Source organism: Ceratotherium simum, chromosome 4 (genome assembly GCF_057802395.1).
Source record: "Ceratotherium simum simum isolate JZ-2026a chromosome 4, ASM5780239v1, whole genome shotgun sequence".
NCBI lineage: Eukaryota > Metazoa > Chordata > Mammalia > Perissodactyla > Rhinocerotidae > Ceratotherium > Ceratotherium simum.
Window position 1 is genome coordinate 91517213 of NC_141903.1, and position 17047 is coordinate 91534259.

Below are 17047 nucleotides of genomic sequence, written 5' to 3' on the forward strand. Positions count from 1 at the left end.
GAACCACGACCCAGATTTAAGAGCTTCTGCTTGTAAGTGGCATGATGTCACTTCTGCCCTCATTTTATAAGCCCAGGCGAATCACACAACCACGCCTCACTTCCACAGAGTGAGGACACAGCAACCCACAGGAGGAGCGAGTGCCTCACGACCTAGAGGCCAGCGGCTGTCCATGGCATGAAGAACTACCATCAGTTCACCAGGAGGGACAGTGCATACTCGGAACAACAGTATAACCTACCAAAAAGAGGTTGGTCAGCTCTATGTTTGTGTTGTGTGATGTTGGCAGTTTTCTTCTCTAAGTTCTAGATCAGTTTAAATACATCAGAATTTTCTGCTTGAAAGTTTGGAAGAATTCACTACTAAAACATTTGAGGCCAGAGTGTCTCAGATTACCTTCTCAATTACTTCTCTGTTTCCATTTTCTGTTTCTTTGGGACCTATTTTGTTCCCTTATATTTTCAAGAAAAGTATCTATGTAATCCAGCTTTTTAAATATAGTTGTGCAAAGTTTTGTCAGATACTCTTAAAAGTTGTTTGAGTTTCCTCTGCATCTGTCGTTACTTCTTGTTTTTTTTTTTTTTTGGTGAGGAAGATCAGCCCTGAGCTAACATCCGATGCCAATCCTCCTCTTTGTGCTGAGGAAGATTGGCTCTGGGCTAACATCCGTGCCCATCCTCCTCTACCTTATGTGTGGGACGCTGCCACAGCATGGCTTGATAAGCGGTACATAGCTCTGAGACCAGGATCCGAACCCGCGAAACCTGGGCCGCTGAGCGGAGTGTGAGAACTTAACCACTACGCCACTAGGCCAGCCCTCTTTTATTTTATTTATTTATTTTTTTTTTAGTAGCTTGTTCTTTCTTTTTTTCCCCCAGCTTTATTAAGGTATAGTTGACAAAAATTATATATATTTAAGGTGTACAATGTGATGATTTGATGTATGTGTACAGTGAAATGATTGCTACAACCAAGCTAATGAACACATCCATCACCTCACATCGTTACCACCTGGTTTCTAATTGTGTTTAATTTGTATTAAATTTAGAGTCTAGAAATATGTATTTGCAAACACAGTAATTTTGATGGAGATAGTAACAGTGCCTTCCCCAGAGTTGTTGTGAAGATGAAATAAGTCGATATATGTACATGGGTGAGAACAACTGCCTTAGTAAGCATTTTATTAGTATTAGCCATTATTATTATTATTGTCTATAATTTTCCAGTTTCGATCGCCCTTATACTTATTGTTAAAGCAGAATCAGACATGATCCTCTCTACAAGCTGACTAAAGAGTTTCCTGTCATTAATAATGAATGGGCTCATATTATCTTAAATAACGTGTAATGTACACACAAGTAAATAAAACCACTAGGTTATGTTTAAGTTTATGAGTAATGATCTTATGGTAGAAAATCATGTGTGTAAGATTGTAATATTCTCTTGGAAATTATAGAATAAGGAAACTCATAAATGCTACTGTCAATAAATTCACTGCAATTGTCTATTTTGTTCTTTCTCAATTGTTTGTTACCACCTAGATCTTTTCCCACCAGAAGAAAAGAATGGGTGAGGCAGGTGAGCCTCAAATCTTTCATCCTAAGAGGACAACAGTGAAAGAAAAAAATCTGACCACTGCTTTCCACTTGTTTCCTGTGAGGAAACTGGTTTTAACTCAGGATTTTTTTTTTAATTGGGAGCACTCTGTCAAGAATACATCTTATGGGCCAGCCCAGTGGCTTAGCAGTTAAGTGCGCGCGCTCCACTGCTGGCGGCCCGGGTTCGGATCCCGGGCGCGCAGCGATGCACCGCTTCTCCGGCCATGCTGAGGCCGTGTCCCACATACGGCAACTAGAAGGATGTGCAGCTATGACATACAACTATCTACTGGGGCTTTGGGGGAAAAATAAATAAATAAAATTAAAAAAAAAAAAAGAATACATCTTAGTACACCTGAAACTAATAGACTGTTATATGTCAATTATTTCTCAATTAAAAAAAACTTTGGATGGGCCGGCCCCGTGGCTTAGCGGTTAAGTGTGTGCGCTCCGCTGCTGGCAGCCCCGGTTCACATCCCGGGTGCACACCGACGCACTGCTTCTCCGGCCATGCTGAGGCCGCGTCCCACATACAGCAACTAGAAGGATGTGCAACTATGACATAAAACTATCTACTGGGGCTTTGGGGGAAAAAATAAATAAATAAATAAATAAAATTATTTAAAAAAAAAAAAACTTTGGAAAAAATATATCTTATAGGAGTCCAGTGTTTTATAGTAATGGTTACAGAAAATTGCCAACCCTCATTAAATTAACACAGTTTGTATCTTTAACCTTTTGGTCAATAAAGTCATCACACGGTCCCAGCTAATATAGTTAATTTAAATAAAGGAAAGCCTGCATTAATAAATATGCTTCAAGACATAAACAATTCTATTTAAAATTTCTACTATAACACTAATGATCCAATGGGAACTAACATCTTACTTTCATGAATAAGTGGTTAATGCCTTATTGGTATATACTGCAAATCGTATCATTTATTTTCAAAATACTTGTGAGTAGTCTGTCTCAGGTCAGTTACACCCCTCGTTTTATAGTTTCTGTGATTAATTTATTTAGAAAATATCCTTTAGAATATAAAACTTTGACTCTACCCTTACCTAAGTGATCCAAAGGATGTTAATAACCAGGGATGCTAAGAAAAATCTCCCAACCGGCACAAGGCAAGTAGACTTTCTATAATTACAAACATGAGAAAGACACAGTAAAGCAGGTAAGACACTTTTCATATACCATTGCATTCATTTTCACAACAAGCCTACAAGGGGTGATATTAGCCCATTTGACAGATGTGAAAGCTGAGGCCCACAGCAGCTGGTACCTGCCCAGGATCATAGAGCTCATGTTCTTTCCATTAGTCTACATTGTTGAAAAGCTTAAATCTTTAATTCAAAGAGTGCCTTGGTTAGATTTTATTTCCATATTTCTGGTTAGCATCTAATAATAATTATAACCAAATATCTTGGTTGTTTTCTGAGAGAACTCACCTACATTTAGGAACACCAACTTGATTCAGAGAAGGCTGTAGAAAAGCAAATTTCTTGTGGTTTTCAAAATACTACTGCCACCTCGTGGACTAATGGTGAGCTAAGGTAGTTGTCTTTTTTTTTTTTTTAAAGATTTTATTTATTCATTTTTTCCCCCCAAAGCCCCAGCAGATAGTTGTATGTCATAGGTTCACATCCTTCTAGTTGCTGTACGTGGGACTCGGCCTCGCGCTGGACGGAGAAGTGGTGCCTTGGGGCGCGCCCAGGATCCGAACCCGGGCCGCCAGCATCAGAGCGCGCGCACTTGACCGCTAAGCCACGGAGTCGGCCCTAAGGTAGTTGTCTTGATGCACGGCTTCAGTTTTACCTATCAAAACTCGCAATGGGCGATAAGGACAGCTTCCCGAAACATTTTGAGTTGTAGCTCTCAGAAAAATAATAATATAACCATTTCGTCTTGTACACAGTAACCAAACTGCTGTTTTCATGTGAATTGTCAAGCTGGATCCAATGAGCATTCATTCGTTTTACTCATTCATTCAGCACATGCTTACTGAGCACCAGCTAAGTATGCTGGGTAAAGTCGAGGATACAGAGACGAATGAGGACATATTCCATGTTTCTAGAATATAAGATGCTATTCCTGTAGTGGTTGAGAATATGTACTCTCGAATGAGACTGCCTGTGTTCAAATCCCAGACCCCCCACTAAGCAACTGCGTGAGTTTGAACAAGTCACCTACACTCTGTGTCACTTCAGTGTCACTATGTGCGGAGTGGGAATAAGGGCAGCCCTGCCCCGGATGGTTATGACGCCTCCTGGGACTACGCAGTGCCCTGCATGCGGTGAAGGTCGTCCGGGAACACGTCTTGGCAGGGATACTGGGGAACAGAGCCTCGACTGGAAAGACGATGGCACTTCCTGAGATGAAGATGAGCAGCCAGGGTGAGACGTTACCACATAAAGGCTTTGGGGTGGGAAAACCAAGGCTTGCTGCCTAGCATCAGGATAATTCATATTAATTTATTTCAGCACACACTCCTCAAAACGCACAAAAACTTATGTAAAAGCTTGCTCAGTGCAGAGTTTCTCGCAACTGTAAAAGAATGGAAACCGTCTAAATGCCCATCGACAGGGGACTGGTTAAACTCGTGATGGCGCATCTAGACAGCGATATAGGGGGCCAGCATGAAAAAGAACGCAGCAGAGCCATCTGTAGTAGGATGGGGCAGCCTCTAATACACAGCAAGTGGAAAGCAGAAGTGCAGAGCAGCAGCGAGGGTACGCATCCACGTGTATTGACAGATGTGTAGCCCACTTGGGGAAGCATATTGTGTGGATGGTCCTCGTCATCCTCCGCTCCATCCTCCTAGGTTGGCTTCAGAACTGTAGAGCTGGAAGGTTAAAGCACATTTCCCAGATCCCTTTGCAGATAGTGTTCTGGATGCAAAATTCGGTTCCACCAATTGGATATATTCACACAGGATTTGGAGGGCAGGCACGAGGGGAGGCCAGCTTCTTGTTATTGTCAGCAAGCTTCCTCTACAGTCTCCCCAGGGCAGGTCACCTTGTCCCCACACCCGTCACAGAGCTGCCCTAACAGTGGGGGAGGTGTTTCTCAACACTGCTTCTGGACCCTTCTCCCTGGCTCCTCCCCAGGAGAGCCTTGCCTCTGACCATGCACCCAATACTCCACCTTCTCAGCCACCGCAGACCACTGGGCCACTCCCACCGTTTCTTGAGTATTTCAGCTCCCGGCTTGCTGTCACTCTCTCCAACACGACTCCTGTCATCACTCTTGGCTCTCTCAGCAGCTCCTCTCGTGTCCCTAGCTCACGACCTCTAGGACACAAATCCTAACTCTTCAACTCCACACGAGCCAGCAGTCCCCTGATCCAGCTGTTTTTTCAGTCCTCTCCCCGCCACGACCTCATTTCTTGCTTACCCAGCTTAGACGCCACGGTCCATCATCACCACTGCACGTAAATCTCAACACCCTCGCTCCTGTCTCAGCTTTCGTTCCTTGTTCATCAATGAAAACTCCAATGCTGGTTAAGTCTACATCTCAGCCTCCCTCATGGCCGCATGTGAATAGAGAAAAACAGTCATGCTGATTGGTCTGGCTTTAAACCCCTGGCGCTAACCTCATGTGGGCCCTTAGTGCTGCTGGCAACCCTCCTTCACTCTCTAGTCCCTTCATTCCCCCCAATAATAGTGATAGCTAACAACAGAAATAGTCTAGGTACTTTGACAGGTATTCACTCACTCCATTCTCATAACTACCCCATGTGATTTTGTCTGTCTGATTAACAGATGAAGAAAATGAACTATAACATGGTAAAATAACTTGCCCAAAGTCACACAGCCAGTGAGTGGCTGAGCCAAGACTCCAACCCAGGCGGACAGCTCCGACGGCGGTGCTCTTGACCTCTCTAGGAACGTTTCCTGTCTCCTGTTCCTTCCTCACACTTCCCACGCCTCTCACCTCCTCCTCCTCCAACCTGTTTCAGTCTATCATCTTCTTGTTTTGTTCCAATAAAGGCACCCAGCAAAGAACTTCCACAACCCCCACCATCACATCTACACCTCTAACTGCATCTGTGTCCGTATATTCGGCCTTCCCTCCTAAACCATGCCCCGACTATCACCCTCCTGTCTAGGCAACCCTTCCATCCGGGCGCCCGGCCCCAGGCCCCCTCCCAAGGACACTGCCCCAGCAGGTGGCCCCCCTCCTATACCATCAGTTTTTCCCTCTGTACAGGATTATCCCCATCAGCATACCTGCTGTGATTTCCAATATAACTCTCAAATGAATTAGGAATCTCAAAACATTTGTGCTAAGTGAAAGCAGCCAGGCCCCCTGATCCTAAATTCTATATGATTCCATTTACATAAAATTGCAGCAAGTGCAAACTAATCTACTATAGTGACAGAGTCAATCAGTGGTTGCCTGAGGAAGGGGCAGGAGGAAACTTTGGAGTGGGACGGATGTGTTCATTATCTTGCTTGTAGTGATGGTTTCACAGGCGTGTACATAGGTCAAAACATATCAAACCGAACACTTAAAATGTGCAGTTTTTAGCATGTCAATTACACCTCATTGAAGTTATTTTTTTAGAAAACCATCTTGGCCCCACAACCCTCCAGCCATTGCCCAATTTTTCTGCTCCCCTTTACGGTAAAACTCCCCAGTGAGCCACCTGAATGCCCCATCTTGCTTTTATCCCACTCCCTGACTTTCTTGCCACTCTCCTCTCCCTTGCTCCAGCAGCTACACCAGCCACCGTGCTGTCCCAAGCTCACCAGGCTTGTTTCTGCCTCAGATCTCTGCACTCTGCCCCAGCCGTCCCTGAGGATCCCTCTTCATTTCCTTAAGGCCTTTGCCCAATTGCCACCCTGAGCCTTCCTCACTTCTCCACTGAAAACTGCAATCCACCTCCCACACCTCCCATTCTGCCAGATTTTTCTCCATATCACTGATCACCCCCTGACTCGATAGGTACTTGTTTACTGAACACCTACCTCTTCCAAGCAGAATATTAGCTCCAAGAGAACAAGGATTTCGTGTTTTGTTCACTGCTGTAAACCCCAAGTCCCTGGCCTCTAACATCTCTCTCAATGACTATCAGGATTAGCGGACCAGTGTCTTTGGAGTCATTTGGTTATAAATAAGGGAAACCACTCGCACTCACCCAAGCAGAATTTACTAGAGGGATTCCAAAGATCCCCATGGAGCCGAGAGGAGGAGGCACAGCCAGAAGGGAGACAGAAACCATCGCGGACTAGTTCTCTAGTTCGGACCTGCGGAGACAGGAAGGCCTTGCCCTGTTTACTTTCTCATTCTCCTCTCTCTCTGCAGACCAGCTTCATCTGCTGATGACCCAAACACAGCATTCCCAGCCCCCACACTTTCCCGGATCACAGATACGATTACAATCCCAATGACAACTCCCTGCTGAGAGAGGGCCTGGTCCAGGCGACTATGGCAGGGGGAGGAGGTGTGGAGCTTATGTATCAATGAGGGTTTTTTAGTGTCTGAAAGAGTCTTTTGTCCACAGGAAAGACAATTTATGGTTACTTGTTAAAATTAAGCATTTTAAAACTTTCCTTAGGGGGCCAGCCCAGTGGCATAGAGGTTAAATTCTCAAGCTCTGCTTCGGTTGCCTAGGGATCGCAGGTTCGGATCCCGGTGCGGTCCTACTCACTGCTCATGCTGTGGCGGTGTCCCACACGCAAAACAGAGGAGGATGGGCATGGATGGTAGCCCAGGGCCAATCTTCCTCCTCAAAAAGAGGAAGACTGGCAACAGACGTTAGCTCAGGGCCAATCTTCCTCATACACAAAAAAAACTTTCCTTAAGCTTTTAAGTTTAACTTACAAATATTCCGTTCAGAAAACTAGTACATTTTAATATAATCCCTTTTAAGGGGGTCTTTAATTAATATTTGATAGAGTTGATTTAAGTTGAATAGACTGAATTTCTTTAAACATCCCCTTTACAATCCAAATGCCTTTAAACAACTTAACAGCTTAACAGCTGTAAAATGTATTTATACATTTAATATATCTGATTTTCTCATAAATAGCACTTCAAATGCTTGACCCAACAAGAAAAACCTTCCCAGGTACTTAACTCTGATAAATATAATAAATTAAATGTACAGTGACTTTCTAAGTTCTCTGAAACATTTCAATATTTTCGCAGGCTTAGTAACATTTCAAAATACCTTTCCACTAAAATTCACAAGTCTAAAAACCTGTTAGGCATTTTAAATTAGAATCCGGAGGCCAACGTCACAGACTGTAATGTGCCAATTATGTTTAAACACTTCAAACAGCAAATACCAGTTTGTCCCAGTGAATATAAAAACTATTCTTGATTTTAACACACAAGTATCGATGGCTATGGGAACTGTTTCCTAATCTTCTTAAAAATTTGCAATCATTACACATTTCATCTAAGAAGTGCAGCACTCAGGGAAGTTGCTAAAGGGAAGGAGGGGCTTCTGCCCCAGCAGGGAGGCCAGTTCAGAGTGCGGGGAAGACAGAAATTCAAGCTCGGCGAATCAAGAGTGAAGTAATAACTACCGCAGTAGTTCAGTGTTGAATGAGAACACCAGCCTTGGACAGTTGTGGTGAGAATCAAATAAAGTAATTTATGGGAAGACCCTTGTCACATTACACATTTGATGGCAGCTAGTTTTAGATACAATTTCAACTTCTAATTTTTACTAATAGACAAATTATCGGCATACTTATGATGTTCAAGTTTTAAAAAAGCTTTTACATACAAAATTTATTTAAATAAATTAACCCTTCTCAACATGAAGACACAGTTTCTGACCTTGACTCATCTCATAATTACGCAGGGGAGCGAACGCTTGGTTTCTTCAAGCCAGCTGCTGCATGATTGTTCACACCAACTCGTGAAAAGGACACCAGATCCTACTTTTGAGCATACGCCCTTACTAAAACATAGAGATATTTTTTTCTGCTTTAAAAAAAAAATGTGAATTCACAGAACTGAAATTTTAAGAGGAGATTCCCATTACAAAATCTTCCTTTAATGAACAATGGGTTCTTCTAGCTCAAGGCACATTTCCCTACAGGTATAACTACTCGAGATGGGAGAGCAATTGGGAGAAAGTGGGAGAGGTAGTTAAGCGTGAAATCGGTGCGCTAGGAGTCACTAGCCAGCGACTATCCATCAGGAATACATCTCAGAAATCCAAGAATATGAATCTCTTTATAAAAAAATGTAATTTACATTGAACTTTTTAAAAATACAACTATTTTCCAAAGCATGCGACTCTGGCTTGGAGTTCTGAAACACAAGATGACTGTGAAGAACAGAGACAAAAATCTAAATCCAGATCAGAGAAAATGGCTTTCAGAGGGGGAGTAGCTGCAAGATAGGCTCCAAACACATGTCTAAAAGGCTGAAAGACTAGTTATTACAAGTGCAATGGAGCAATGGCAAATTTTATCATTTTATCATAGCAAGTTGAAAACCTGGTAGAAAGGCTGCATATTGAGAAGGAAAAACACATGGTCCAATAAGGTCTCTCTGTAGACACTGTTCTGATAAGGATAGTCAGGATTAAAGACATAAAGAGAAAACCTGGGGTGGAGAGCGTGCCTCATTAGACTCTGAATACGTGTCTAACTGGTGTCAATTATTCAGAGTTGGCCGTGGATTTGCCACACTTAGGACAGGGACAGTGCCATTAGCAGCTGAAGCAGAACGTGGGGCCTAGGGTGACTGATGGCGTCCAGGAGATGGGAGGCAAGCTCAGCGGCAGCCTGGAAACCCCAAGGTAGACATTTGTTTTGTTGTTGTTTCTCCAGGAAAGAAGTAAAAAATAAAGCCCTGTTCCTTTGGCAGGATTCCCAGTTGAAACCCTCTCCAGAGTTCTGAATGCCTACCCAAATGGTGGTACAGAACTTTGCTGTATTAAAATTAGTATCAACTTGTCCGAGGTAGACATATACCATGACCAAGACAGCTGAGCTCCTGAAGCTGAAGACACCATGACATAATTCAAAATATTACGTGAAAACCATGTCTTAAAACCAGTACTTATTTGCCAATCATAGTTATTCCAATCTCTTTCATAAGATTGCTTCTATAAATAGTTTTTTATACTGTGTCAAGGAGATTCTCTTTCCAATAGTCAATAGAATCAAATCTAATCCAAGTTAGGAGTTCCTAGGAGTCTTATTAAGCAGACACTATGATTCCATCTTCTTTTTCTCTGGAAATCCATCAGACGTATGCTGCAAGATAGAAGTGCTTTCTTTCCTTGTCATGGTAGCAAAAAGCATATCCATCATCCCCAAGGTTTCTAGGAGTTCTCTTTGGTAATCAATCTCTTTTTCAACAAGTCCTTGAAGTACCAAAAACTTCTTATCAACTACAGGTGACTGACCAATCACAGGCAGATAGATATCTAGAAAGAGAGAGAGAAAATACATTACCTAGACATATCTTTCTAAACAATAAATAGCAATATTAAGAAAAAGTATAAAAATACTGTATAAAAAGACATTGAAAAATCTGAACTTATTTTACAATTTATGAATTACAGAAAGTAAACAATCCATCTGAATAAATGTATTTTAAAATGAATTACAGGGCCGGCCCTGTGGCTTAGCCATTAAGCGTGCGCGCTCCGCTGCTGGCGGTCCGGGTTCGGATCCCGGGCGCACACCGACGCACCACTTCTCCGGCCATGCTGAGGCCGCGTCCCACATACAGCAACTAGAAGAATGTGCAGCTATGACATACAACAATCTACTGGGGCTTTGGGGGGAAAAATAAAAAAAATAAATAAATAAAATAAAATGAATTACAGGGCCGGCCCCATGGCTTAGCGGTTAAGTGCTCACGCTCCACTGCTGGCGGCCCGGGTTCGGATCCCGGGCGCGCACTGATGCACCGCTTCTCTGGCCATGCTGAGGCCGAGTCCCACATACAGCAACTAGAAGGATGTGCAACTATGACATACAACTATCTACTGGGGCTTTGGGGGGAAAAAAAAAAATGAATTACAGAAAACACAGCATGGAGGTTAACTTATTTTCATTTTCCCATTAAAAAATATTCATGTTCATTGTAGATGTTTAAGAAAAAAATTTTTTTAATTATAATAACCCTAGTCCCAGAAATTCAAAGTCAAACCACTGTAAACATTGTATTCCATTTTAAAATGTATCGATTTACTGTTGTTGCTTGTTTTCTCCATGAAAATATTTATTGGAGAATTGATAAAAACAAGATACTTTGATAAATTTGATTTTATTATTTGACATCTCTACTTTGCAAGCATGCTAGGATTTTTCAAGTTTTAACACCTACTTACCAATAATTATTTCAGCAGCATTGATCAAAACAGGGGCAAATCTCGGCTGAGATAGATTCCTACAAAGCAAAAATTCTGTTTACTAAAATATGCAACCTTTAAAAAACATCCTTAAAATAGATTTACTGCATTGTTCCATCAGTTCTCTATAAAGATCGAACTAAAAGTAAATGTCTCTCATTTGGAGACAAAGGATTTCAGATGCAAGATACATGTGTTTCATAGACATAAAACATACCTTATCAGAAAATTAAGAACACGACTGATTTCCTTTTCATCTCGACCTGCGAGGGCATTTGCAAGGACTCCTCTTCGATTTAGCTCCTTTATGATGGAAACTGTAACCTCAGGTGTCTGTATTGTACAACTGGGCTAGAGAGATTTTCAGAGTCAACGTGAGCAGACAAGACAGCATAAGAAAAAATCATAGTCTTGGCACTCACTAACAACTTACCAAATTTAAATAGGTCTTTATCTTCACAGTTTTGAGTCATGGTAATGCACAAAGCCAGTAATAAAATGATTCTTTTAAAAATACACTCCTTATAAACAAATGGGTCTACATCAAACTAAAAAGCTTCTGCACAGCAAAGGAAACCATCAACAAAACAAAAAGACAACCTAGTAACTGGGAGAACATGTCTGCAAATCACATATCCTATAAGGGTTTAATATCCAAAATATATAAAGAACTCGTACAACTCAAGAAAAACACAAACCCAATCAAAAAACAGGCAGAGGATATGAACAGACATTTTTCCAAAGAAGATATACAGATGGCCAAAAGGCACATGAAAAGATGTTCAACGTCACTAATTATTAGGAAAACGCAAATCAAAACTACAATGAGATATCACCTCACACCCATCAGAATGGCTATTATTAATAACACAAAAAATAATAAATGTTGGAGAGGATGCAGAGAAAAGGGGACCCTCATATACTGCTAGTGGAATGCAAACTGGTGCAGCCACTATGGAAAACAGTATGGAGACTTCTCAAAAAATTAAAAATAAAAATACCATATAATCCAGCTATTCCTCTTCTGGGTATTTATCCAAAGAACATGAAAACACTAATTCGAAAAAATATGTACACCCCTGTGTTCCCTGCAGCATTATCCACAATAGCCAAGACTTGGCAACAATCTAAGTGTCCACCAACAGACGAATGGATAAAGAAGATGTGGTTTATATATATCATATATACAACGGAATACAACTCAGCCATAAAAAAAAAAGACCAAATTGTGCCATTTGCGACAACGTAGATGGACCTTGAGGGTATTATGCTAAGTGAAATAAGGCAGACAGAGAAAGACAATTACCATATGACTTCACTCATATATGGAAGATACACACACACACACATAGATATGGAGACCAGATTGGTGGTTACCTAAAGGGAAGGGGGAGGGGGAGGGCGAAAAGGGTGTCCCTGCACATGTGTGTGGTGACAGACGGTAACTAGACTTTTGTTGGTGAACAAAAGTCTTTTGTTGTCTATACAGAAGCTAAAATATAATGATGTACACCTGAAATTTAGATAATGTTATAAACCAACGTGACCTCAATAAAAAATTATATATATACACAATACAATATATATATTGTAGATTCATCAGTTGTAACAAGATTCATCAGTTGTAACAAATGGACCACTCTGGTGGGGGATGTTGATAATGGGGGAAGCTGTGCATACGCAGGGGCAGGGGGTGTAGGGAAAGCTCTGTACCTTCCCCTCAACTTTGCTGTGAGCCTAAAACTGAGCTAAAAAAAGAAAGTCTTAAAAAAAATTGCTCACCTCAAGGACTCTGTCAAGCGCCTTAGAGATTCGGAAATTTTTCAGATCCCTGTCATACAATTCTAGGTGTTTCTTTGACGGCCTGTTGATCAAAATGTCATCCTGTATTGAAAAGTGAGTTTACAAGGAAAAATCATTATCTGTATAGAGTTTCATTTAAAATAAACTTTTCCATAGTGGTATGCTTTTACACCAGGGTGCCCCCGAACTACATCATTTACGGTCATACACCCATGATGCAAATGAAAATGGAATACTTTGCTACATCAATGTGTTCTTACTCTCCTATGACTTTAACTTACAGTACATACACAATACCTCAATTCTGGGCAAATATTACTCATTTCAATTCTCTTTACATGGAAAGCAGTATGATTTAGTAGAAAAAGAACACAAGAATCAGAAAAATTTCCATCTAGTCCCAACAACTCTGGTTACCGGTAACGAAATCCTGGATCAATCACAAATTCTTTGTATCTCCTTCGTCCCAGATGCCAAATGCGGACGTGATTGGCTCTACTACTTTTCAGGGTTGTTTAGAAGATCAGATTAGATAGTGTGTGAGAGACACTATTTTGAAGATGGTAAAGCATTATACCATTGTTATGATTCTGGGTATTAAATAAAGTAGTCCTTGGGCCGGCCCCGTGCTTAGCGGTTAAGTGCGCACGCTCCGCTACTAGCGGCTCAGGTTCGGATCCCGGGCGCGCACCAACGCACCGCTTCTCCGGCCATGCTGAGGCCGCGTCCCACATACAGCAACTAGAAGGATGTGCAACTATGACATACAACTATTTACTGGGGCTTTGGGGAAAAAAAAAAGGAGGAGGATTGGCAATAGATGTTAGCTCAGAGCTGGTCTTCCTCAGCAAAAAGAGGAGGATTAGCATGGATGTTACCTCAGGGTTGATCTTCCTCACAAAAAAAATAAAGAATAAATAAATAAATAAAGTAGTCCTTATTTCTCATTACTTATTAATAATGTCCCCAATCTAGCAACCTGGAGATAAATCTGATGGAGAGAAAAGCAAACTAAAGTTAAAGGCCATGTGAACTATACTTTCTGTAATGTGCAGAGAGGGGGTTGGCTACTCTAACAAACTTCACCTGTTAAAAAAATGTAAGAAATACACAAATACCCGTTGCTTCATGTAATTTTTTCCTTTAATAAAGGTTCGATATGCAGGCCTTCTTCTCCTAGGAAGAGAATCCTTCTTTGCTTCAGATTTCCGATGTTTAACACTCAGTATTCCATTGGTCATTCCTACAACTATTGTCTCATCTTCATGCTAACAGCAATTAGAAAAATAAGTTAGTCCATTCCTAACTCATAACTTATCTTACTTTTTCTTACTATTTTTAACTCATAATTTATCATAACGTTTGCTGCTTATCCACACTTTCGCCAAGAGTTCCATTCAGACATAGATACTCTGCCCAACAACGATTTATGCAAAAAGTTAGAGCAAAATCACTTTTCCCTCTAAGATACTATTCTGTTGACAGAACCTACCATAACTGTTATAAGTTATCACTGGCAATTTGTATAACACACAGTTAATGACATCTTGGGAAACTTTCAAAATAATTTTTTTTCTGCATCTCCTTATTAGAAAAGGGATTACGTGCTGGCATCACTTTCCACAATCTTGCCAAGAAAATATTTTGTAATAATTTGTACAAAATAATTTTGTAATAATATCTGTAATAAGCTTTTCCTCTCCCACTTCAAATTTCTACATAATGTATTCAAATGTCCTCCTCCTCAACAGCTCATGAAACTTGACAGTGGAATTCCAGAAAGAGCAGTCAACAAAGAAAAGGAGCTATTTCCTTTTGTTGCCCCCTTCTTTTCTTTGCTCAGAGAGCCAACTTGCCTTCCTGGAGTACTGAACCCTTAGTTACAAGTGTTGAAGACATTCCTCAACTTCCCGGGCCTGGGCCTCTGTGCTCACAACGCCCACAGCACTGTACTTGGTCTGCAACTATGCAGGGAGTGAGACCTAGACTAAAGTCATGCTAAGTTATTGGGACAAGTCATATATTCTCGCAACTGTCCTAACTCAATTATCTAGTGTGGCAAGAAGAAAATAAGACTTACTCAAATACAAAGATAAACCCTAAAATTCCATTTTAGTTTCATTTAGCAGATAAGTGAAAGCTTTAAAAAGAGCTAAAAAGAGCTAAAACTACTTACTGCAAGTGCAAGACTCAAAATTGAAGCTGCGTAATCAAAACTGTGGACTACTTTGTAGGAAGTTGTACTGTAAACTTTCACCTTCCTAATAAAAAAGAAAGTTTTGTTACAAATCATATTGGAAAGGAGTAAAAATGCAAATTTTATATTTTTTGAAAATTCAATATATGAATATTAAAATTTACACAATAATGAAGAAAAACAATGATTAGTAATATTAATTGCAAACTAATTCATCACTGAATCTCTTTTTAGAATGAACTATTTATTAGCACTAACCATGATGTTTGTATAAAGACTTTGACAAGCAACCAGGACAGACCATGAACCACTGCCACCTGAAGATAAAACTTGAGAGTAAAGAAAATGCATCAGCAGAAGTACACTGGAAGTCCAGGAAGGGGCTTCTCAACCTCAGCATTCCTGACATCTGTTCCATGCATTGCAGGATGTCTCGAAGCATCCTCGGCCTCTGCCCACCATATGCCAGCAGCACTCTGCCCCAAGTTGTGGCAACAACCAAAAATGTCTCTAGATATTGCCAAATATCTCCTGGGGGACAAAAATCACTCTGGGTTGAGAACCACTACAAATAGAGGCAATCTGCACTTAGCTTTGAGGGGCAAATCTAAAAATCAAGTCTCAAATTGCCTAGGTAACATTATTTCAGAGAATGTGCTATACGTTTACATAAAAATTCCTTTGTATTAGAAATATTTTCTAGTTTTTAAAATATGTATACTTTTTAATAAACATGATGAAAAACCAAGGCTTTCCATAACAGTGAAAAAAGGAAATATGGAAATAAAATGAGCAACAATAGATGAATATAAGTAAATTCTAGAACTGTGCCATAGCTCTAGCCATGTATGGCTATTGAGCACTTGAAATGTGGCTAGTGAAAATGAAGAACTGAATTTTTTATTTTACTTAATTTTAATTAACTTAAATTTAAACCTTAGAACAGAGGCAGGGAAAAAATATTTTTCTGTTAAGTACAACTATATTTTTCTTTAATCATTGTAAAATATTATTATGTATCACAGGGCATGTATCAGATGCCTAACTTGTTTCTAGTCTCTCAATAATTTTTACATTGATTACACATTAAAATAATATTTTAGATAGAGTGGACTAAACAAAATATATTAAATTAATTTTACCTAGTTCTTTTTACCTTTTTAACGTGGCTACTAAAACATTTACAATTTTGTAGCTCGCATTCTATTTCTATTGGACAGCACTGTTCTAGAATATGAATTAATGGAATACTAATACCTATTTAAAATAGAAATATTTGGGCCACATTAATGTATAGCAATTTTTACATCAAGTTCAAAATTTTAAAGAATATATACATGTACTCGTTATAAATATTTTAAAATACACGAATATACAATAATGATTTTAAAAGAAACTATAAAATAATATAGATTATTTTAAAAGATTAACATTCAAATGGTTCAATAAAATTCCGTTAAGTACATAAGTTAAAGCAATAAATTACGTCAAAGGAGAAAATAAGCTTGCTATGTGGGTAAATAAAAGGTCAAAACTATTTTCAACTCAACAGATTTTTTTCATGGAAATCATCTGGCAGAATATTTATTTTATCACAAATTCTGCAGCATTCCCTCACTTCCTCGAGCAGTAAACACTCGTACACTAGTAACGATGAAGAAGGAAAATTAAAACGCTGACCTGTCCAGTGAGCCGGAAAGCAACCTCTGCCCGGAGCTGCCCAGACACAAGCATGTCACAGTCTTGTGATGGTTCTTCAAGGACACCAACAACTGTCCCCCTTTCAGTACGTCCCAGACTTTCACATAGCGACCTCCTGTAAAAAGAAACAAGTGTGGGTTTGATATTCCGCCTACAGATTCAAAATTCTAAAGACGTGAAAAGCCTTCTTCACCGGATCCTCCACAGCGCGGAGGCAGAGTGAGGGATTCAGAGCGCGGCTGCCTGGCTGCAACACCGGCTCTGCCATTTACCGGGCGTGCGAGTGATGACAGTAACCGTTCCTACCCCACAGAACTGTTAGCACGAATGACGCATTTCATATGTGCAAAGTACACAGAACCACCCGGTAAAACGAACGGTATAACCAAAGAAAGATTTTATTTTAAGAAAATT

General features: G+C 40.3%; 1 protein-coding gene across 4 annotated transcripts in view; it reads right to left on the bottom strand.

Moving 5' to 3' along the window:
- Window positions 1-8185: 8185 nt before the first annotated feature.
- Window positions 8186-17047, bottom strand: part of UTP15 (UTP15 small subunit processome component) — a 53768-nt gene continuing 44906 nt past the window's right edge. For all 4 annotated transcript variants that reach the window (XM_087430185.1, XM_087430184.1, XM_004420458.3 and 1 more), the window contains exons 7-13: window positions 16613-16748; window positions 14912-14996; window positions 13854-14003; window positions 12715-12816; window positions 11150-11283; window positions 10912-10970; window positions 8186-9999 (exon numbers count right to left, since the gene is read on the bottom strand). In XM_087430185.1, the coding sequence (XP_087286311.1) occupies window positions 9782-9999; window positions 10912-10970; window positions 11150-11283; window positions 12715-12816; window positions 13854-14003; window positions 14912-14996; window positions 16613-16748 (884 nt within the window). In that variant the 3' untranslated portion in view covers window positions 8186-9781. The remainder of the gene's footprint in view (window positions 10000-10911; window positions 10971-11149; window positions 11284-12714; window positions 12817-13853; window positions 14004-14911; window positions 14997-16612; window positions 16749-17047) is intronic.